Source organism: Alnus glutinosa, chromosome 3 (genome assembly GCF_958979055.1).
Source record: "Alnus glutinosa chromosome 3, dhAlnGlut1.1, whole genome shotgun sequence".
NCBI classification, from domain to species: domain Eukaryota; kingdom Viridiplantae; phylum Streptophyta; class Magnoliopsida; order Fagales; family Betulaceae; genus Alnus; species Alnus glutinosa.
This window is the reverse complement of record NC_084888.1, coordinates 362,286-386,453: the sequence shown is the minus strand read 5'-3', so window position 1 is coordinate 386,453 and position 24,168 is coordinate 362,286. Positions and strand designations below refer to the sequence as shown.

The 24,168-nt window shown below is 37.1% G+C and overlaps 1 protein-coding gene across 2 annotated transcripts; it reads right to left on the bottom strand.

The window, feature by feature from the left end:
- Nucleotides 1–15,530: 15,530 nt before the first annotated feature.
- On the bottom strand, nt 15,531–19,089 carry LOC133864696 (growth-regulating factor 1-like). 2 transcript variants are annotated; one of them, XM_062301100.1, is made up of 4 exons: nt 18,324–19,089; nt 17,815–18,039; nt 17,010–17,364; nt 15,531–16,603 (listed from the first exon to the last, which is right to left on the bottom strand). In XM_062301100.1, exons 1-4 carry the CDS (start codon nt 18,730–18,732, stop codon nt 15,799–15,801), a joined length of 1,794 nt encoding a protein of 597 aa, XP_062157084.1. In that variant the 5' UTR covers nt 18,733–19,089; the 3' UTR covers nt 15,531–15,798. The 2 variants fall into 2 exon arrangements, with proteins under 2 accessions (XP_062157084.1, XP_062157083.1); XM_062301099.1 differs by having other exon boundaries at nt 15,531–16,621; nt 18,324–19,088.
- Nucleotides 19,090–24,168: the final 5,079 nt, after the last annotated feature.

Genomic DNA, 24,168 nt, shown 5'->3' with positions numbered 1-24,168 from the left:
TGTTCTCTAGTGTTAAAATATCGTATACTAAAAGCTTCAATCTCATTAATGCCAATTGCGATCTGGGCCACATATAGTGCACACTCACCCATCAAACCACATATATATATATATATAAAATAATAATAATAAAAAAAACGCTGCCAAAATTAAGTTCGGTGCCATGATATGTGATTTGAGAAGTTTATTTATAATAAGGTAATCACGAAAGCAATAAAATCCTCTATATATATATATATATATATATATATATATATATATATATATATATAAGTTGAACATTCCAAAACCAATGGTCAAGCAATAGTTTTGTACTCTTTTTTAAGTTTTATTTACGACGTTAGATTCCACCAGCTTTTTGCATTTTGTACAAAGAAAGGGCGCAGCCAATAATGACCGAAAACATTGGGTATGTTTGGCAAAGAAGATGCCAGAACATGATAGTGCCCTGTCACTATTTTTATTTATTTTTATTTTTTAATAATAATTCATATTAAAATATTTTTATTTTTTTATACCACATCAATAATTTTTTTATAACTATTCAAATAAAAAAAATTTATTACAATATATGGTAATAGTATTTGGAATAAAGGAAAAAGGCATAAAAAAAAAAAAAGGGAAAAATATATTCTACTCTCTTAATATCTGTTTATCTTCATACATAAAACATGAATCATTCTTCTTTTTGCTTGTAATACTTAATCTTCTGGTGATCAGTACTGTTTAAAGTGTAAAAATTGACATACAAACTACACAATATCTTCCAAGTTCTAGCCCATCAGAAAATATCATGTCGTTGAACACTTCACATATATTTTACCCATTCTATCAGTATTAATTCACTCTTAATTAAGAAATAAATGAATTTAAAAAGAAGTGACTATTCAGGATAACAGTGTTAGTAAAAATATATAATTAATTCATAACGTGGAATAGTGTGATCATTGGACGTGCCGATTTTAGACTTTCAAGCTAAACATATATTTCATGGTCCATGTTAATTTTCTTAGTAATATCAAATCGGCTAGCTAATACTCATCGATCACTTCAAGTGATCACTCTATCATCTATATATGGGTAATTATCATCTAATTTTGGCCCCCCCAAAACTTTTTTTTCAATTCCGCCCCTGTATATATATATGTAAGTCACTTAAAATGTTTACCCTTCCTGTTTTGGATCATAACCAAATATATATATATATATATAACCAAATTTGTGTGCAGATTGACAATGCATGATTACTGATTTCACTCAGATCCTGAAGTCAGCACGACAGATTTGTGGGGTGAGAAATATCCTTTATCTACTCCTTACTCAACAAGTTTCAATTCCTGGAATTCCTAGATCTTGTCATGCAATTAATTGGAGCAATTTGAAGGCCTATCATTTTGGGGAAACCTGTATCTGTTACCATTTACTTGTGAATTACAGCAAATGAGGACTGGGTCCAATTAAGTAGGCCAGGTGACTTCCTTGAAGATGGTTCTTAATTAATTCAAAGAGTACATGAGGGGCAGGTAATTATTAATACTTAGGTTTTCCAGATAACATGAAGGGTGGTGTTGCATACTCCCCTTCATATATAGTTTTAAGTGTAGATATTCGTGAATTTGCAGTATAACATTAATTTTATATATATATATATATATATATGACGATTGACGACGTCGTCGTCGCTAGCTAGCTTTCCCAATTTCACTTATCAATCAATTAATTAATTAAGCTGGCTCCTTTCACCCACACTTTTTCTTTACTAAACTTGATAGGTTTTGGATTTTGGGAATGAAGATGGTTGCTTTAGTGTATAATAATAAAGTGACAAATGACTTTATACTTAACTTGAAGAGACGAGGGGCCACATGCAAATGGTGTCGGAAAACGTAATCCAATACGCTCGAAAGAGATCGATCGAGATGCCTTCGTCAATCGTCACCCCCATTTTAGTTGCGTTCCAATAAAAAGTGTAGTTTTAATAATAGACGACCAAGATTTAATTTAACTCTCAAGCTTTTGTTATTTTTATATATGCGGGATTATTTTAGTGACCAACCCAACTGGCACTTAATTTGTTAAGGTGCAATGGAAACTTCCCGCAAGTTTCATTATTTAATATATATATGCGCCCACTAAGTCCAGCGAAAACAATACAAGAAAGAAACTAGGCAACTTTTTAGTGTAATAATTTTTACTAGCTAGTAGAAAACAGATATGAGAGGATTGGAGGAGGGAGTAGCGTTCTACTCTCCAATCCGCTCCGACTTCTCTCCTCTTTGATCGCCGCTGTTGTTTGCTAGTTGGTTATGTTTTTTTTTATTTGAATAAGATTTTTCTTTTATTTAGATCTGCCCTCATAGGGCCGGGGGTTTATGAGATGGAGGTTAGTCAGGTATGAGGGGTTATCGCTCACGGCTTGGATAGTTCGGCGTGAGATGTTATCTTTCACGACCGGATTAAATAAATTTTTTTTTATAATATTTGGCTACCCTTGTCTTAGATCTAGTCTGCTCGAAACAGATCTACTCTTTAACTATTTTGTACATGGGTTAGCGCAAAATGAAAATCATAAATAACACTTTAATTTATTGTAAAAATTTTATTTGTATCTATGATCGAACACTGTGTAATCTCATAGTGATATTTGATTTTACAGAACTTTATACTTTGTAATGTAAGAGTTTTATGCTCGTGATATTTGATCAATTAAATAATTAGATATTTCGTTCAAAAATAATAAAGAAATAATAATAATTTTTACGGGTGCATGCAGTAGGAGATTAGACGTTGCAATATTCAAGAGATTAGAAGGTTCACTCTTACTGTTTGGTTCCTAAAAATAAATGAACAACTGCTAATTAATTTTCATTTGATCTCTGTTCATTTTGCTAAGTAATTTGTTAATTGAATAATTAAATTAACGAATTCTTATCGGCTTAAAATTCAAACCTTGTCGTAGTCAATATTTGTCTCTCATTATTTCAATTTTTGAATCTAGAATTATATGAAATTTAATGTACTCTCAATTGGTTGGTGTTGATGAGACCTTGTACGTCCTGGCTTACGTGATAAAAAGATAGAAAGAAGTTAAAATATATCATTATCGAGTCTCATTCAAAAAAGAAAGGAAAAAAAGAAGAAGCAAACTATTTCTAGCTACTTTTGTACTTGTTAGATAGACTATAGAGCAGCACGTAGAACCTTTCAAGTGGAAGATGAAAAGGGAAGGGAGGCCAGGGTTTGGTCCAGTTACTACCAGTGGACGTAGGTATATATGGAGCCGATCGATCGAACCGGCCGAGATCACTCGCTTTGAAAAGGGCAGCGTTCAAGGGTGTATATGAAGGTGTCGGTCATTGTCTATCTCCTTTTTCTTTAGCTGGGTATTGTCTCTTCCTTTCTTCACTTCGAAGTTTATAATTAATAAAGACGACACCTTTTGTTTCTTTGATAAAAAGAACACAGACGCGTGGCAGATGAGCAGTCATTGGTTCCCATGTCTGCACTTGCACGCTGGATCTATTGATATTCATACGTACAGAAAATAAACCAATAGGTTAATTCGATCGGTGTTTCTAGACACTAGCTCCCTTAGTTAATTCTCCTAAATCCAACAAGATTTCATGTAAATAAACAAAAGTCATGGCCCCAGAAGCAGTACTGCATATGCAATCTACTTGGGGCCCTATCGCAATCTGAGATGGGGTCGCTAGCTCTTCTACCTGCCTGCACTCCATCTAAATGTTGATGTGCTTATATATATATATATATATAATCATTCACTAAAGTAGTTCCAAAGCTGGAACTTCACTTTGCATTATGGCCATTGCTTAAGACTAATGACAAGATTTATAAATTTACAAACCCCACTCTTTCACTAATTATTTATATACGGTCCACAATTTTCAATTAAAGCCTGATATCGATGTGCTTCGCCTTTAAGTCCGCATGTTTTAATTGGGACTACATGACAGAAACGCTAGCTAGCAGGATATGTGCATGTGTAACAGCTTCAATGATTAGCTAGGCATGTTTAAGAAATTAAATAAGAAGAATCATGACAAACGAAGATTCTTTTTCCAGTAATCTTGAATTTGTTTCCGAACTACGCTGTTTATTTCAAAATTTTAAATTAAAAGAAAATAATAAATTTAATTACTAGCTAGTACTTAATTAATACTTCAAAAACCTATATTCGAGAAAGATCTTTCTGGATCCTCCTTTAAGAGTAGGAACTTTAATTCTTTCATGAAAGAATATTGGTCGACCATGGGTGATCTAGGGGGTATGATTATTTTGATATAAAAACATAAGTTAAGAACATTATTAGATATTTGTCCTATGTAGAAGACCTTAATTACCAATTTACCACTATCTTATCGATCTGCAACTTGTCCGATCGAGGCCAACCGAATATTCTATGCATGCACCTTCCAACGATTAGAATTTAGAACGAAAATCTAGTGATGAACTATTTTAGGTGACACATGAATTTTGTTATTGGAGAGTTATAAACTAGGGATTAAATCAAAGAGGTTGAACTTTCTCCATCGGATGAGAAATATTACATGTGATATTTATTATAAGTTGCATTTTCATTGCGACACTTCAACAAAACTGACAGTTTGATCATCGATCGATCTCTCTTTTCCTGTGGATGTGGGGAATGACGGAATCAATGTCAACTAAAACATGGAAAATAGTAGCTAAGCTTTTCTTAAACCCTGTTCTAAGAGTGATGTTTGATGGAGACGTGAAACTACTCCTCTACCTAGCTAAAACTCTTGCTTCTTTAATTTGTTTCTTCTAATTTTTGCTTCTGTTCCCTAGATCTGGCCCACTAAATACAATTATGATCACTTTTAAGTGCTATTCGATCCTACAACTTTATAAATATATGTTATACTATACGAAAGGGAAATACTAGAATTACATTATTACAATAAGTGTACTACAAATGCATAACTCTAAGGCACATTGAAAATATCTATATGTATCATTTCCCTATACGAAATATTAGAAACGTAGCATTTTTCTCCTTTCTATTTTTTGTTCTTGTAGTTTTCGATCTCTTTTTTCTTGTTGGTTCATTTTTCTGATCTACAGTTCCACTGCCTCCAACACCACCAACTCGGTTTGTCTCTGCCTTTGATCTCCGACCTCTTCCTTACATTTCCACCATCCCTCCCATGGATGGTAGATCTAGGCTTCTTCAACCCAAATTTGTCATCCACCCTCAATCCCCACCCCAACATGCACGCCCCCCTCCCACCATCTCCTCTTCTCTCCTCGCTCATTTTCCCAAGCGCATGGGTTTCACATGCTTACTTACCTTTTTTCTTTATCATTATGTTAAAGTATTGATTAAATAATTTCAAAAACATTTTTCTACTAGCTTAAGTGTTTAGGACAAATAGTAATATAATATTAAAGCTAGAAGTCATGAGTTTGAACCTAGACTACATTATTCATCCTCTATTTCAATTTAATATCTCAAGTGTTGGGCTTCATCTATGAAAAGAGAGTTTCAACACAAGATACAATTGGACCAGACAATTCTTTTTGGCCAATTTCCAATTATTTATTTTTTATTTGTACCTTGTTGGCTTGTTATTGGGGAACCCGCCTATTAGTTTTTTGTTTTCTTGTAATCCTTTTCGATCCCCATATTGATTTTTTTTTAAAAAGAGAAAAAAGCATCATATATTTGCATTGTAATACACTCCATAGTTTTCAGTTTTCATGATATTAATTAAGGTAATCAGAAAGAGACTTGTAGAACTACTAGTAAAGCTCTAGAAGAAAAAAAGGTAAAATAAAAGAAAGAAAGATGGTAGTGTATGAGCTAATTAATTAATAGAAGCGTAAAAAGCATTGAACTTGACTTCTAGATGGTAGTCACTGACTCACTGGTCTTCATCAACAGTTTCTTCCCTAGGAAAGGTAGGTACGTACCTTAGTCCATGTTTTTGTAAATGAATCAACTCAACAGCAATCCTAGTTTGCGAGCTCATTAAGATTTGCAATATGTTGATAATTGGGCAGATTAAACCTTTTGGCCCATCATGACTAAACTAAACAAATTAATGGCCCAACAGATCCAGAAGAGGGCAGCCATTAATAACATCTTTGACAGGGAGTGTAAACTCTCTGTACGTGTCTCTCTGGCCCTTCCCAGAATCCGGGAATTCTCTAAGATCCCAATCAAATGTTTTATATCAAAAGACTTATCGAAATGGGGAAAAGCAAATGATATTTGTACATGTTTTATAAACACATTCATATTTGGTATATATGAAGTTTATGAAAAATGATATTTGTACACACATCTTGAACACACACACTCACAATGGGTGTGAGACCCATCTCATATGCATGAGTCTCATACTCATTGTGAGTGTGTGTACAATGTGTGCAAATAACACAATTTGGAACCCATGCATGTGAAATGGGTCCCATATGCACCAAATGTGAATATGTATACAAATAAGAAAATATTGATTTTTCTACATCACATTATTCTGCATCAACTCTATACCAAGACAAGAGGTGTGAGTCTCATATATGTGGGTCCTATATATATACATGAATCCCACACCTAATGTGTCTTGGTGTAGAGTTAATATAAGGTAACGTGATGTAAAAATAACATATCCCGTACAAATAACACATCTCAAATATGAATATCCAAAAATAAGGCTAAGCTTCAACGACAACGTTCTAATCCCGAGAATTATGGGATTTGATATGATCAGGAACTCCAACATTCCCCTATAAAAAGAAGACAAAATCTAAGTAAATGGATTCTTCACTCTGGAGAAAAAACTACAGTTAAAATAATCATTATTTTCTCTCTAAAAATGAATTAACTTAAGCATCAGAACTATTCTCACCGGTACAATATTCCCGACAAACTCTTGTGATTTTTATTCTTTTACAGGTATTCATTTTATTTCCTCAGGTGTTCCTCAAAATCGGGAATTAAGTACGTGCACCAACACAATATATACTAGTTACAACTGCTATAGGCCATCCTAATGGAATCATAATTAAGTGACTGATAAATTCAGTAGATAGCTCAAGCCCACTACAACCATTAGTCTTCAATGTGAAGCAATGGATTAAGATTCGTACGTAAGAATTTTTAGGATATTTTAATTACCGGCTAGAATTATTCAAATCTTAACCATTGGCTTGGAATTCAATGGTTGATATATATATATTATGTCATATATATGAGCGGTTATATTATCCATATTTTGGAAGTGATCGATGCTTGTCGATATAACAAAATATCAATCATACCTCTGCTTGTCGATATAACAAAAAAAAAATGCCCACTCATAAGAACAAAAATACAAACTTCAATTAACCAAGCATGCAGATCTACTTGGATCGATCGTATATCATCTAAGCTTCTCGATCCCTCATCATCTAAGACAGAGCAGATTAGATGTAGGCCAGGGTGTAGCATTGTGCTGCTCGAGAAGGGAAAAGAGATGGAAGAGATGGCTTTTGCACAAGAGTCTAGAAATTAAGGAGGTTAATTTAGGGTTAACTAGTACTCTATAGTGGAAGGGCGCGAATGATAGTGAGAAATAAAGGACATCAGGCGTCCATTTGAGAGAGGATGCGTTTTATGTGGAGGTGGATGCGTTTTGGGCTTACAGAATAATTTGGCCCAATTAAGAACCCAATTGTTAGTTAGGCTTTCGGTTATAATTGTATTTCTGTTGTAATTTCTCTTTCCGCAACAGAGAGAATGAAGACATTAATTCATAATCATGATATATATATATATATATATATAGAAAGAGATATGCATGAATAAGATAGATCATAGATAGATAGATAGATAAATAAATAAAAACATCAATCTCAGGCTCAATTACAAGTTATGGAGGCTAATTGAAGACTCTTGGTACTAATTAATGTAATTGATTTATACGCTCTCTTATGGAGGCTAATTAATACGTACGTACACCAGCCTAGACAGCAATCTCAATGTGGATTCCAACAAAAACTAGAAATTGAAGCCGAATCTAAGGTTCTCTAATTAAGGAAGAAGAGTAAATATAATTAAAAACCTTCATCCAATATGTTGAGACAGATCATTGTCTTCACTCTTCACAAATACGTACATTTCTAAATCAAATCTAAAACTTTACGCAGAAGCTCATGATAGTTTGACCCGTTTAGGGAATTATAAGGCATTGGATATATATGATATTAGATAGATATATATTTTCACATCTCATATGCATGGTTTGTGTTCCCGCAAACATTCTCGACTCTCTCGTCTTGACACGCCGTAGTACTTAATATTGTATCTAGGAAGAGAAGGGAGCTGAGAGAGCTTCAAAATGTTACCTTCTTCAATAACTTCACCCGAATCCTTGCACGAAAAGATAGACTTAGTCTTCCTTAGCTTGGAACCAAAAGGAGCTTTCTTACTTTGACTTGATGGCTTAGCGCTCTTCGAACTTTTTGTGCACTCGTTGTAAGCCACAAGAAAAGGGTCGACCTCTTCCTGCTTCTTTGAAGTGCTTCTGCGCGGAGGTTGTAGTGGGCATGGAGGGAGAGGGATCTTTATTGCGTCATGAGCAGAGAGCTTGGCAGGAGTCGGTGGTTGCGATGATGTTAGTTTAAGGGCATGTAGTCTTCTATCGATAGAGCACTCTTGATGGGGGACCTTGCAGACCCCAGGCTGGTCCTCCCATGAGAAGGGAATGGTTCCTTGTGAATAAACCTTTCTGTGACCCATTTTTGAAAACAAGAATCTAGGCTTGTGGGGATCAATGGAAGAGAGCTAGCTAGGGCTATTTGTGTATATATATATATATATATGATCTTCATGTACTTTGCACTCGATACCTAAAAAGGCGAGCAAGTAAAACGTGAAGAGGAAGCTGGTTGTTCTCTCTTGAACGAATTCAAGAAAGCAGATAATGAGAGAGCTGAAAAAGAAGAGGATCTTGAATCTTGATGGGTCTAATGCCCATTATTTGGCAGGGTTGATGGACAATATTAATTTGTCTATAAATTCAATGGTGCATTTATGGGGTTGGTAGATCAAGTGGATGCTGCATTCAATAACTAATGTAACGTACGAACAAAAACGTTTCAAGTGATGTATACATATATCATGGCATGACATCCATGCCTTAATTTTGAGGTCCAACACCAACAGTGACACATCAACAAGAAATTAATTAATCATGCCTTAACCATTTTCTCCTTTAAATTAATTAGTATACATGCATGTCTTGTTAGTACATGTGCACGCACTTGTTGATTGATCGAGATTCGAGAGCTTAATTCTTTCATGCATGTGTGATTATATAATCATTTGACTTTAATTTTCGTATAGACGCCGATCGAGTGCGTGAGCTTAATTCTTTGATAGTTATATTATTGACAATATATAAAGCTTCTATACAGTCGACGTTTCAAGTAACTTTTAAGGCGTTGGATCAGCTTAAATTAATCCGTCTTTAATTAATTTGGACGCGGTAGGTAGACTGCAAGCAGGAACATCATGCCAAGCGTTGAAATCAAATGCTGATTACCATTTTCGTCAAATGGGAGAGGCCAGTTGAGGTTCATGTGAGTGCAACCGATCACCTAGCTAGATGAGGTTACAATAAAGTAATTAATATTTTCTACGGAGTCAAGTGTAAGCAAGGCTAATTGTGCTAAGATGAGAATTAATATAAACCAAAATTTAAGTCAAAGGAAACTCATCTAATAATCATTATATGGGTAGCGTAGTGCCGCATTCCAATTAAAATATTATTACTTTTTTTTTTTTCATTCTTTTTTTTAATGCAACAGAAGGACAGCTATATGTATATTCCCAATTGGGACTCTCCTCTTATCTCTTTCATCTCCTCTCTAGGTTAGAGTATCTGAGGACTTCCCTATTCAAGTAATGGAAACCCCTGCCCTCTTTCTGTTATCGATCTTGTTTACAATTGGTTTTACAACTTGTTAACATATGTCAATATATAATTGGAGTCACGTCGATCACTAAAAAAGTGTTAACACTTTGGGAAATGATATTTATACTTCTTGTGCATATATAACAACTACACTCACACAAGACACATTGGAATGGGGCCCACACATTGGACCCCACCCCAATATGTCTTGTGCGAGTGTAGTTGTTGTGAGGATGATGTGTAAGTATCATTTCCCTAAATAAAAAGTAAAAGAATTTAATTATTTTAAGTTAAAAAATTTAATAATAGAGTGACATGTGTTGTTAAAACATTTACTCACATGCTTTTTTATTAATACCTGTTGGGGATAAATCCCACTCAACCCGATCCAAAGAGGAGATTCAAAAGTCTAATAAGGTCCAAACAGATAAGAGTAATGATCAGATAAGAATAATGATCATTATCAGAAGTCTAAGAAGATATCAGATCAGAAGTCTAAGAAGATATCAGATCAGAAGTCTAAGAAGATACTCAATTAGAAGTCTAGTAAAGGATTGAAGTCCAATTAGAACTCGGACAGCAGTTCTAGATCAACAAGGAGCAGGAGTCCTAATCCAGGTTTGACTCCACCTCTATGCCTATAAATAGGCTCATACCCCAGGTATAAACTAAGACTCAATTTTATGCACAAAGCATTATTTTCTCACAGAAGCTAACTTAGGCATCGGAGTGGGACCCCCGGAAGGGTCCCTAGGTTTTGTTGTTTTGCAGAGTTATTGAGAAGCGTGAAGAACATCAAAGGAACGTGCAGATTCACACCATACCGGAAACTGTACCAACAGTTTGGCGCCGTCTGTGGGAAACGATTATTCGTTCCTCATAAAAGAAAAAGAAGATCCAGCATGGTGATGAACACACGTTCCGGAAGCCAGACCAACCGACAGCCCGTGGCCCCACAGGAACCGGCTATTCAGAATAATTTGCAGCCTCCACCGAACCCTCCCCCGGGGGGTGGAGATCAAGATCGCATAGCAGCGTTGGAAGCCCAGATTGAAAACTTAAATGCATAATTGTTACGCATGAGGCAGAGACAGCCCAATCCCGAGATGAACAGGGATGAGCGTGAGGAAGAAGATCACAATAGCAACATTAATCCTCGGAGGAAGGATGACCGCCAAGGAGATCTGAGCAGAATTATTGCCAAGCTGGAGAGAAGGTGCACGTACATGGAGATGGAAAGAAAGGACTCTCGGGAATTTCAGGCTTGCTTTTATTTTTTAGTATTTATATTTGCAAAGAACTAGACTTTTATTTTTAATTCAGACTAGACAGAAAATTCCCCAGATTTTGGGAATAAGTATTTTCAGAATAAATGAATAAAGCTGACTTAAGCATCGGAGTGTTCCCGGTCTAGGGACCAGGAACCCGTTGATGTTGTTTCTTTTGCAGGCAAAAACTCTCGGATCAGTCCTAGCCGAGAGTCTCGGATCAGTCCTAGCTGAGAAGGAGCCTCTCGGATCAGTCCTAGCCGAGAGCAAGAAAAACTTCTCGGATCAGTCCTAGCCGAGAAGGAGTCTCTCGGATCAGTCCTAGCCGAGAGCAAGAAAAACTTCTCGGATTAGTCCTAGCCGAGAAGGAGCCTCTCGGATCAGTCCTAGCCGAGAGCAAAAAAAAAAAAAAAAAAACTTCTCGGATCAGTCCTAGCCGAGAAGGAGCCTCTCGGATCAGTCCTAGCCGAGAGCAAGAAAAACTTCTCGGATCAGTCCTAGCCGAGAAGGAGTCTCTCGGATCAGTCCTAGCCGAGAGCGAGAAAAACTTCTCGGATCAGTCCTAGCCGAGAAGGAGTCTCTCGGATCAGTCCTAGCCGAGAGCGAGAAAAACTTCTCGGATCAGTCCTAGCCGAGAAGGAGCCTCTCGGATCAGTCCTAGCCGAGACCAAGAAGAAAACTCTCGGATCAGTCTTAGCCGAGAGTCTCGGATCAGTCCTAGCCGAGACCAAGAAGAAAACTCTCGGATCAGTCCTAGCCGAGAGTCTCGGATCAGTCCTAGCCGAAAGCAAGAAGAAACTTCTCGGGGGGTCGGATTTAACCCTCGGGTTTTGCAGGTTTTTCAATATACAGGGAGAAAACCCTAAGGAAAAACAAGAAGGTAATTGGGGGGTAAGATTTAACCCTCGGGTTTTGCAGGTTAGCAGGTTTTCAGAAGGAGACAAAGATCGGGTTTCCTTAGACATGGAATTCCCATTATTCAAGCAAGCTTTGGATAAGGGAATTGGGGGGTAACTGTTGGGGATAAATCCCACTCAACCCGATCCAAAGAGGAGATTCAAAAGTCTAATAAGGTCCAAACAGATAAGAGTAATGATCAGATAAGAATAATGATCATTATCAGAAGTCTAAGAAGATATCAGATCAGAAGTCTAAGAAGATATCAGATCAGAAGTCTAAGAAGATACTCAATTAGAAGTCTAGTAAAGGATTGAAGTCCAATTAGAACTCGGACAGCAGTTCTAGATCAACAAGGAGCAGGAGTCCTAATCCAGGTTTGACTCCACCTCTATGCCTATAAATAGGCTCATACCCCAGGTATAAACTAAGACTCAATTTTATGCACAAAGCATTATTTTCTCACAGAAGCTAACTTAGGCATCGGAGTGGGACCCCCGGAAGGGTCCCTAGGTTTTGTTGTTTTGCAGAGTTATTGAGAAGCGTGAAGAACATCAAAGGAACGTGCAGATTCACACCATACCGGAAACTGTACCAACAATACCGTTAAAAGCAAATGCTATTAAAAAAAAAAAAAAAAAAAATGTGATACAGGTTTGTAGGAATTTCAAGGCTTTCGGAATTTGATTTTCTGCATTCTCTCTCTACGTGGATAGTACACGTGTAACAATTAAAATGAACAGTTGAACAGACTATCAAAATTGGGCCGACCAATCTAGGCCCATAAGGTTTGAAGTTCGCCATTATGGGCCTATCACCCAGAAGGGATGGATATTAAGGGAAAAATGAGGGAGAAGAATGTCATAGATGTGGCTAGTGTTGACAAAATATGAGGATGAGGCATTGAGGCTATGATGATAAATTACATTTCTCGATTTTGAGTTATATTATATATGTTGTTTGATAGTGAACCAAGAGCAACTGCACGCACGCGTACGTGCTGCTCTCTGATGACTGCGTTTGGGCATGTCTGAGCCTTTTTGAGTATTGGTTCGTTGTGTCATTGCGTGAGGTTTTGGATAATTCGTCGTTTTGGATTGGAGGTGGCAATGATTATGAGAAAATTCCTTTGGAATTCTCAATTATGGCCATGGGTGTGTATGGTAATAGTAAGAAAAATTAAGAGTTGATAGAATTTTTTTCTATACTTGTTGCCCTTTTGGGTTGCTCAACAGTTCAAGCATGTAAAGCTGACTTGATTCACTCTATATATGTGAGGCTAATTAATTATAATTTATATTGGATAGTGTACCAGTTGATTGGTCTCTAAACATGCTCGCAAAACCAATATCAGTTTGTATAGAAAGATGTTGATGCATGCACTGGTCTTGATCTCCATTAATGTTTCTAGTTTAGGGAGAAAATTAAGAGAGAAATAAAATATGTAACCGTGCCGGGAAAGCTCTAGGTTTTCATAGATATATATGACTAGTGTTGTTTTAGGTCGTTGCAATTAGCAGCCTTTAAAACGCAGTTTAGTTTTTATAATTGTAGATTTTAAAAAACGTATTTCATTGCCTATAATTTGAAAATATAGTATTTTTTCAATGTTTTCAACTTGTAATTTTTTTTTTTTAATTTTTAAAAAAGATTGGCTTACGAAATCACATCCGCAAACGCACTCTAAGATACTCAATGGTGCCAAGTTTCATATTGGTTGTTTATTAAGTGAAGTTAAGCTTTATAATTGATTGATTTCAGAGAAATTTTAAATTGATTAATTCTTTTATAGTAATAGTAGATGCGACTATTATTTTTCTTAATGGATACAAAATATATCATTACACAAATTGAAATCAGCTGTAATGTCTACTGTCAGATCTCACCCAAACACCCTTTCAGTTGGTTGTTTATTAAGTGAAGTTAAGCTTTATAATTGATTGATTTCAGAGAAATTTTAAATTGATTAATTCTTTTAGAGTAATAGTAGATGTGACTATTATTTTTCTTAATGGATACAAAATATATCATTACATAAATTGAAATCAGCTATAATGTCTACTGTCAGATCTCACCTAAACACCCTTTCAATTAGCATGTGGCAACCGTTGTATGATTATATCGTCAAGAAAGCTTGTAGCGCATTTTAGATTTTTGTTTACTTATTTATGGTCTTAATTGGTCAGAATTTCACTTTTACAAACTGCCAAAAAAGAAAAGGGACCAAGGCATTGGTTGTAGGAGAAAGTGAACAGAGGTTGAGCCATTGTCAACCCCAATTGATAACGAGCTTCTATCAATGCGGCTCTTCCCCAATTCAAAGCTTCTCATTGTTTTGAGTTTTTACACGGATGGATCGTGGATGCAACATGTGAAAGATTGAATTTGAAGAGCGAAGACCAACCGCTTCTCATAGCACCCATAACTTTGCCTCTATTTCTCTGTGTGCGCTATATGTTCTTCTTCCACAAGATCCCAATGATATACATAGCCAGACTCTTTGCATTCCACAGAACCCAAAGCACCATCATAGGCATAGCCACACCAACCAATTCCAAAGCTCCTCCACGAACCAATGGTCCGACCACCCAATTTACATCCACGTCTTAAACGACCCTTACTGGCACCTCAATCCCACAAGGGCCGTTCATAGCGTCCTCGTCGACGTTACTCTTTCTTCTGAGTCCATGACGGAAGGAAGAAAAATGGGAGCCAATAGCAAGTTTGACAATTCCATTATAAGCAACCAAAGAAGCAAGTATAAAATTTGCTCTTCATGCAGATGTGCCTGTGGGCCAAATGAGTTGACCTGCTACTCCCATGGCCAGTTCAGATAGCTAAATTAAATCTAACGCTTTTGTCAAGCTGGTCTTCAGCAAAGGACCCAAATAATGAAAACTTTTGTCAGTGGTTGGTGCAGCCTCATCCCATGGCCCATAGGCAATAACTCAGCAGAGGGCAATGGCGCGGTCTGCCAGCCGGGCAGGCCACAAGAGTGGCTCCTGTCTGTTGTCCAGGGTACTCCAACCTACTTCACTAGACTGATTTTTATTATGCAGATACTGTTGGGAGCAATCTCCCAGCTGAAGACGGTTGGAAGTGGGGTCTATCACATGAATGGCACGATTCAGATTTCAGCTCAAATGCCTCCATGATCAATATTTGTTTTGGAAGCTTCGCCACCATCATTGCCATATCCTGTCCCCACTGCTTTGGGAGCTAGCCCGCACAGATCCTCTTCATAGCTCGTGGTATTATTACTACTTTCTTTTTCTTTTTTGACTTCTTGTATTGGCTTCCAATAATTCACATATTGTGATCTTGATGTTATAACCTTCTACTTATGAAACTTGTTCCTGTGTGCGAATGATCAAATTGTTGTAGAACAGAGGAAATCCAAATTGCTCATATGTCAAATCAGACATTAAAACAGCACAAATTGCTTTTAATAACCAAAAAAATAAAAAATAAAACAAGCTATAGATGACAGCAAATCCCCAACAGCCAAAGTCGTCAATACCTACCTATTGAAACTAAAATCAGCCAAGCCCCTACTTTAAATCAACTTTCCACAAGGAAGAGAGGAAAAAAGAAAAGAAAAAGACATTCATCCGGAAAAGAGTTACGACATGCATTTCCACCAGTTAACTCCAACTCCACCCTGTTCTTTTAAACCCAGGTCCGTCCTCGATTTACATGGATGGAATTGAGGAACTTGCAAGAGTTGACCCAAGCACATCGTCAAACAGGCTAGCTCCCTCGCGGCTCTTTTTGTTCTCAGCTCCTGGGCTGCTGCCTGAACTGCTATTTGAGAGTGAACTGAAAGGCGCCTTTTGCAAGACACCAGTGGGGGAAGACCCCAACTGAGGGCTGCCATCCCACCCTTCAGTCAAGAGGTTAAGAGCTGATGAGTTCTTGCAGGCTTTCACAGAGTTTGTGGTGTTGGTCAAGACCTCACCTAAAGGACCCCCCATTGAAGTACCCCAAGAGATTGGAATCCAGTTTGTTTGATGCCGGGTTGGTTCACTAAGCTCAGTGCTCATCCCCAAGTTCATTTGAATTGGCTCAAACACACGAGATAACCTTAGAGGTGAAACTGAAAGTTTATCTTCTGTGGGTGAGGATGAGGATGATGAAAAGTCTGAGGCCATGGGGATTGACATGGAGAGTTGGGTCCAGTCTGATCTTAGCTCTTCAGGCCAAGAAATGACTGACCGATTTGATTGGTCCTTTGGCCAGTCATCAATAAATTGGCGAAGTGGATTTTGGTCTTGGGTTTCCTGGTCATTGAAGTCTAGAAAGGAACAATAGTTTTTAGAATTTATGCTAGAGCCCCTAAGTGAAGGATTATCGAGGGAATCAGTAGAAACTAGTCCAAAGAAGGACTGAGAGAATTCTTCTAATGGGATCTCTGCTTTTGAAATGGTAAAAGTAGATTCATTAGATTTCAGGCCGATCGTGGAAGACATCATAGAGAGGCCCCGTGGATCTTGCATTCTGCCACACACATTCTCCCTAATTCAGAAAAGCAGACATATTGAATAATCAAAGGACAAAAAAAAAAAAAAAAAGCTTACAATTAGCAGTAGAATTATGCAGAACATGTAGCCTCTGTAATTAAGTATAATTTCTACCATAAAGGCCTCAATTCCATTATCCAAAGAAATTGGAAAGAGCACATTTAATGATATGGCCCTAGAAAAGGGATCCTAAGTTTCGACTATAAGGACTAGTCTCTTTCACCAAAGTAAAGATGAGCGATGGGGTCTACTTCAAAGTAAAGCAAAGGAAGTAAAAGTGCAAGTATACAAACGGCCAGATCCATATCATTTTATAAAGCTCAAAGGGGATTATAAGAGCTAAACAGATATAGTAAGCTCTAATGCATAAAGTGTCCCTTTACCTGCTGACAAGGGCATCTGCAGAAGGATTGGCAGCATCACCAGGCTGCAAGTTCTTGAACTGGTGCTGTGTGATACTGAGGCTGTTGGATGCACTGCCACTAGGAATTACCGATGATGACACAGACGTCATCGGTATCACTTTCGGATTAGTGGTTCCAGTGACGGCATGGCCAGTCTGGCCTTCCACAGGCTTTCTTGAACGATGGCGGCCCCGGTTTATGTGCCTTTCACAGTACTTCTGGTCGGCAACAGCGTCTCTGGAGCACCGCCATTTCTTTCCATCTGTTCGACGACACCTCCCCGGCTCGGGATCAGTATTGCCGGAGAAACCCAGATGGAAAGAGCCCCACCCCACTGTATGTAACAAGAAAGGGACTAATTGAAAAGATTAAGCAGACAGACTAAAGTGGGAAAAAAAAAAAAAAAAAAAAAGAATTTTGCACCCAATCCAGTCACTTTATCGATAAAAACACAGCACATGCTGGATATTGGATTAAGCTTTCCACCAGCTAAAAACTTGGACATCATTGCTGCTACTATAACATGGAACAGAATAAATTGGCAATTCCATGTTACCAACACTAAAGTAAGATGGCATAGACATATGGGGTTCCAAAATTTTATGAATAAATAAGAAATAGCAGCCGCCTGCACCAAGTCCCCCCCTTCTTTCACAACTCCACTAGGGAATCACATACCCACACTCCCACGCAACATCTAAACATGGTTGTCAGTTATGCATGTCTTGCGCAAGATTTAAAAGTATCCACCCAGTGTGTAGTTTTAAGGAAATAACAAGCTTACAGGAATTGTGAGGCAAGGATGAAGCAGTTGAGCCGGACAAGTCATAAGGGTAGAGGGATCTCCTAAGAGGGATGAGCAAATTGGATGGCACGGGCACATTTGAAGTGATGTACTTGTAGATCAAGGCCTGATGCTCTAGCTCAATCCACTGAGATGGAGTAAATGGTCCTCTAACCCCAGCAAAGCTCCCATGCATGCTTGCATTCAAGCTTCCAGAACCATATCCTGAACAAGACAATGTAAATAACTTGCCCGTAACATTTGTGGGAGTCGCGAATATTATGAAAAATTTAGAAACAAAATATGAAACAAAAGAAAGAGAGAAAAACAAACAAGTCTAAAAGCCCAATTTCTGCACAAGAATATGCCAACATCTCACCCTTTTAGAGTCACATTTCCACATAACAATGTTGACTCACACACCTTACCCAACCCTCAAAAAAAAACAAAAAAAAAAAAAAAAACAAAGAAGCACGCTCAAACCAAATAGCAGAGGTAGTACTGATTACCAGCATTTCTAGTGCAAGCAGCAGGTGTGCGATGGTAATAAGGAAAAACTGAGTTGTGGGTACTTTTCTCTACCATCCCACCATCCTTCCTGAGAAAGGGAACCTCTGGTTTAAAGGAAGAGAAGCTCAGCATATGCTCCAGTTGCCCGCTATCACCAGTGGAGAAAGCATTAGATCTCAGCAAAGAAGTGGCCTGGTGCAACGGCATTGTCTTGTAGGCCGAAAGACTTTCACTTTTGGCAACTTTTGAACTCCTCCAGTCATCTTCAGAAGGCCCAGACTTGTCTTGCTTGACCAACCCAGATCCAAGAGCCTTTGGCTTGGTTTCAGGGTCTGAGAGCTTAGAAGAAGCTCCTCCTCTCCCTTCAGGACCCACCAAACCCTCCAAACCCACTACCCCAAAATCCATTTTGGAGATACCACCAATCTACAATAACTCTATTAAGCATGAGTTCATGAACCGGAGGGAGGAGAAGCTTCAGATAGACAGAAGAAAGAGAGAGAGAGGCGCATCTGGGGGGTGGGTTTTGTACTTTGCTCAGCTGAGAATTTAAAAGGGCTGAGCTTGAAGAGGGAGAAAATAATTGGAGAGAGAGTTGAAACTTGAAACGGAGCAGCAGACGAAGCTAGTACCAAACCAAACACTCTCCACATCTCAGACATACTGTGCTGTCAGCTGTGCTTATACTAGGCAGTAGGACAAGTTTATCCATGTTTCTTTCTTCCTCCTTTTTCTCTGCAAATATATGAAAATTCCTATGTTCTTAGTAAACAGAAAATAAGCAAACAAGTACTATTATTAAGAAAAAAAATCAAGTTACAAAAACAAATTTCAAAATGTAGTAAAAAGTCTAGAAGTTAATATCCCCAAGTCAATTATTTTTTGTTTTTATTTTGAAAAAAAATTCTAATACAAGATAAAAATGAAAATCGTTTTTTTTTTTTTTTAAAAGTGTCATATTTGGAGTTGCTTGGTTAGTCTTTTTTTTTTAAAAAAAAAAAAAAAGAAAAAGAAATAAAGAAAGAAACATGACTTTTGAGTATGTTTTGGGAGATTTTTTTTTTGTTTTTAATTTAAAAATAATAACTGATTTAACATAAATAAGAACAAAACGTGAAAGAAAATAAATTTAACAAAAGAATCATTCTTAATTAAAATGATTTTGTAGTCCATTTTAGATTGGAGAATGGCATTGATACCAGTTGGAAGAAATCCGTGTGGACATTTAATGGGGGGGTTTTTGTCCTTGTGTGGGAACACCTCCTTTGGGTTACAACTTACAAAGTCCGCTAGCGGTTTCAAATTTGGGTCCTTATCCATCGCTATTGAGGACAGTACTGTAGGGGCATTGGCGTGCATGAGGCTAGATGCATTGCCACGTGGCCGCACACCCAAATCTAGGCCATCTAGCCCCAGATGCCAGATGCCAGATGCCCACCTCTCCATCGGATTCGGATTCGGATTCGGATTCGGATTCGGATGGGATGGGATGGGTTGGGATTCCCCGTTTGCAAATCTCCAATTTTACCCCACCGTTAATTATATTGTTTTAAGGCCCTTGAGATTTATTCAGGCCTTTCAACAAATCCCCTTTCAATCTCATTGTTACAAAATTAGCATATTAATTTCTCTCTCCTTTTTCTTTCATTTTTTATGATTTGATTCAGGCTCTTTCATTCGGATTACTCTCCTCTCACTCTCAGGGATTGGGCGTGGAAAACCAAAAGATAGACCTCTGTATGGCCTAAAACAGATGCACTATCTTTTCTCCTCAAGTCCTTCCTTGACCACCTTATTATAGCATTGCCTTCTTCTTAAAGTCGTTCAATGAAAAATAGGAGGCCAATGGCAGGACTTCCTTACCCTGTTTTCTTTTCCTACAAATCTATTCATTAACGTGCATTAAATCTCATTAACTCACCTCACTATTTCAAGTACAATAGGGGACGGGGATAGAAAACTTTGAGCTTGTTCAACGGGGGGAGGCTTCACGTCTCCCCCACCTGTTGATGGTCTTCCCCTTAGCCCTCACGGGCTAGGGTGGTTTTTTGTCATCCCACTGGTGGATGTTTTGTTCTCCCAACCTTAGGGTTGTGGAGCTGTGGTCCCTCCCGAAGTTAGATCTGATGAGGTTGGTGTTTTCTTTTGTTGTTTTGTTTTTGGTTTTGTTGTTGTTGATGCAAACAGAAGGATTCCCAAGCTCTGGCATGTGGGAATGGCGGATGTCGGAGGGCATCTAGTAGAGTTGTGCTTTATTGCTAGATCTATAAGCCTCGGTTGGGTATTCATCGACATGAGCTTTTCTTTAGTGGTTGCTGGCCTCCTCTGGTTTCCGTAGTCACTTGACGGAGCTGTGTGGTTCTTTCTTGGGCGGCGCATGGCTAGTATGCACCAGGGAGTGTCTTCTCTGGGTTAGCGCCTGAGGGTTACAGTTTGCATATCCGGCTTCGTTTAGTGTCGATCTGGGCTTCTGGGGGTCGTTCGATGGCTAGACGGGTTCCCGGAGTAGGTGCGTGCTCAACACGCCCTGAGCTCCGGTGGCAGTTCTCATGGTGCTGGGTTTTTTTTTTTTTTATGTTTGTATTTGTACATTCTTGTATCATTATTCACCGTCTACCTTTTGGTAACTACTTTAAGCCAAGATTTTTCCTGACTTAGTGGATGGAGTTTCTTTAGCTTTATTCACTACATTGCCCTACGAGCACTGATGTAGCCTTCGGGCAGTATTCTCAGCTTCTTTGCTCCTGTATTTGTTATGTGGCTTTGGCCTTGATGTAATCTCCTTTGGGGTTTCATTTCAGCAACGAAGGTTCTGGAGCTTGTTCAAAAAAAAATAATAATAATAAAATAAAAATTACAATAGGGGACAAGAATTTCTCCCTTTCAAATTAAAGAGAGAGTATTTTAGTGCATTTAACTGTTTTATCTTATTTAAATTTTTTAAAAGACATATATATATATATTTTCTGATTAATGATATATGTGATCACACATTATTTCAAGCGAATCTCTATTAAATTAGAGCCTAAATCTAAGCGGTCAAACCATGGTATTTGCAACAAATAGTTACGCAAAGTTTAAAGTTACCAACGGTAGAGACCATTTTAAAAGTCTCTTGCTTTATTTTTATAAATATATACCATACAAATATTTTATAAATATTTAAGAAGTTGATGGGATAAGATTTAGTAATTATTATATATATATATAAAGGACAAATTCAAAGAGTACTAAACTTGAACACATCAATTTTATGATATATTTATGTCAACTCATGCAAATGATGTCCATAACCAAAAAGGCTGGGCAAGAAAAACAAAAAATAAAAGATTCAATAGCTGAAGTTGCAATATCCACAAGTAAAGTCTACCTCTGCAAAACCGTGATTCGAGAAACAAGGATGGGGGAGATAAATAATGGAGAGGGCAATTAGGGCATTTTGCGCGTATCCCGTGATTTTGTATACACATGGCTGGGCTTGTGGTGGTCCGGCTCCTTGCCACGTATTATTGTGGAAAATATATTTTTCCCGTTTTAGCAGTCTTGCCCTGGTCAAAGCAAGTGGATGTCGTGGCCAACCGAGAAAGAATTTCCTCGTGGAGTCTGCTTCAAAGAAGGCAAATGTTATTTCTATACATTTTTATTTTTTATTTTTATTTTTATACATTTTGTGCACATATTTATATTTAATGTGAGATTCATATATATATGAAAATGAAATTCATCTCACGATCGAATCTTAAATAGCAAATTTCACCGATATATATAAGTTAAAAGTATATTTTTCGAGAGTTAAATTGTTGACGGGTCACTTATAAAATAAATGCAAAAGGTTTTTAAAATATTATTGGTCTTCAGGAGATTAGAGACACTCAATTACTAATGTTAGTAAATTAATAAATTTGTTTGAGACGGAAAAACTGAATAAAGAGAGTAGGGTTTTTTTTTTTTTTTTTTTGGTGAGAGAGTCATGATACATTGATACCTAATTTTGTAGTGATGTTCCTTTTTTATTGAAAGTATCCTACGTGTCGGCTTGTAATCTCTAATTTTGTAGACAGTTTTGAGTAGGCCTATGATGATTATTTATATATATATATATATAGAGAGAGAGAGAGAGAGAGAGAGAGAGAGAGAGTAAATGAGACCATAAAAGAGAGAGAGAGAGAGAGAGAGAGAGAGAGAGTAAATGAGACCATAAAAATGGACGATAATTCATTCATGCTGAAAAGATAACAATATTATAAGAATTCACCACTTTTTTTCTGCATTTTTTGTGGAATAATGATTCAATGCCACCTAAATATACAACTTTTCACCACCTTGCCACATTGGTAAGGTGGTCCCCCACTACTTTTTGAATTTTTTTATTTTTTAAAAATAAATTAAAGTGGGGGACCACCTTGCCACATAGACAAGGTGGTGAAAAGTTGTATATTTAGGTGGTAGTGAATCATTACTCTTTTTTGTGCTAGATTCGTGTTAGAATACCCTCTGGTTCAACTGAACTAAAAAATATCCGATTAGTTATAATGTAAAGACATTTTTGTCCTAAAAAATATGAAAAAACAAAAATACCCATAAATTTATAACTAATTGAATACTCTCTAGTTTAGTTGAGCTAAAGAGGGGACCGTTTCCAACAGTTTCCTACACTTTTCTTCCCGACTCCGGTTCAAGTCCAATTGACATAATGACCACTATAAATAACACTTTGGAGGAAATATTTCAAGTTAAGGGAAGAGTTACAAAAATACTAATTACACACTCTCTCCTTGCATGGAATGTGACCCACCATCACATAACCCTACCACATGTAAGTGTGGGTGTACAATAGGTGTGTAATGTGGGTATTTTTTTAGCATTATTCTTTGAGTTAATCCACTATGGATTTCAAAATCCCCTAAAAAAAGAAGAATAAAAAAAAAACCTCAGATAATTAGGCTCGTGTTCATTAAGCTTATCAAGGTCTCAAAATACAATGGAACGCAGTCCAGCAAACAGTGGTGGACCTGGAACCTGGTGGTGGAATGATGCAGGTCTAGACAGTGGCACAATTGACTCTGCAAACTGCTAGGTTGGGTTGGATTGGATCAATTTAGGTTGGGGTTTTTTGAGGCCTATAGCCCAAATAAAGGACATTTAACTCTTTGATTGTATTGGGGTCACAACGACCAAAACCCAATGAGAGACAACAATGCTATGCAGTATGTACATCCATACCAAAAGAGGCATCACGTGACATCATTCACTTAAATGAAATGTTTGAATTTAGTTACGTGAATAATAAAGTAATAAAAAAAATATATATCATATAGGACCACTTCTCACCTTCAAGGGTTGTTGGTCAGTTAAGGGTGCAATTAGAGTAGGCCAACCATCATTATCTAACTGCACCGCCTTAAACTTTTGGAGGTGATCGCACTATCATTTGAGAATTCGAGGCCACCCTTGAGTTATTGGAGAGATTATTAGCGCTAACTTAACTTTTAAACAGTTGTTTAAAGCCTTCAATAAATAAAATTATAATATAGTAAAAATTTAATAAATAGTCTCTAATTAAGGCTCCCATTTAATAATTTTACAAAAAAAAGGTTTTTCTCATAAAAGAATTTAAAACACTAATATGGTAAAAATTTAATAAATAATCTTTAATTAAGGTAAAAATTTAATTTTATAATATTGGAGGTTTAAAAATTATTTGGACATGAAAATGAGAATTTGTTGACTCTAGACATATAATTATTCCATTTCTTCTCTACAACTCGGTTTCATAAATAATGTAATTTTCATGAAAGTTAATAATTAAGACTTCCAATTTATCAATGTATATAACTTTTGTTT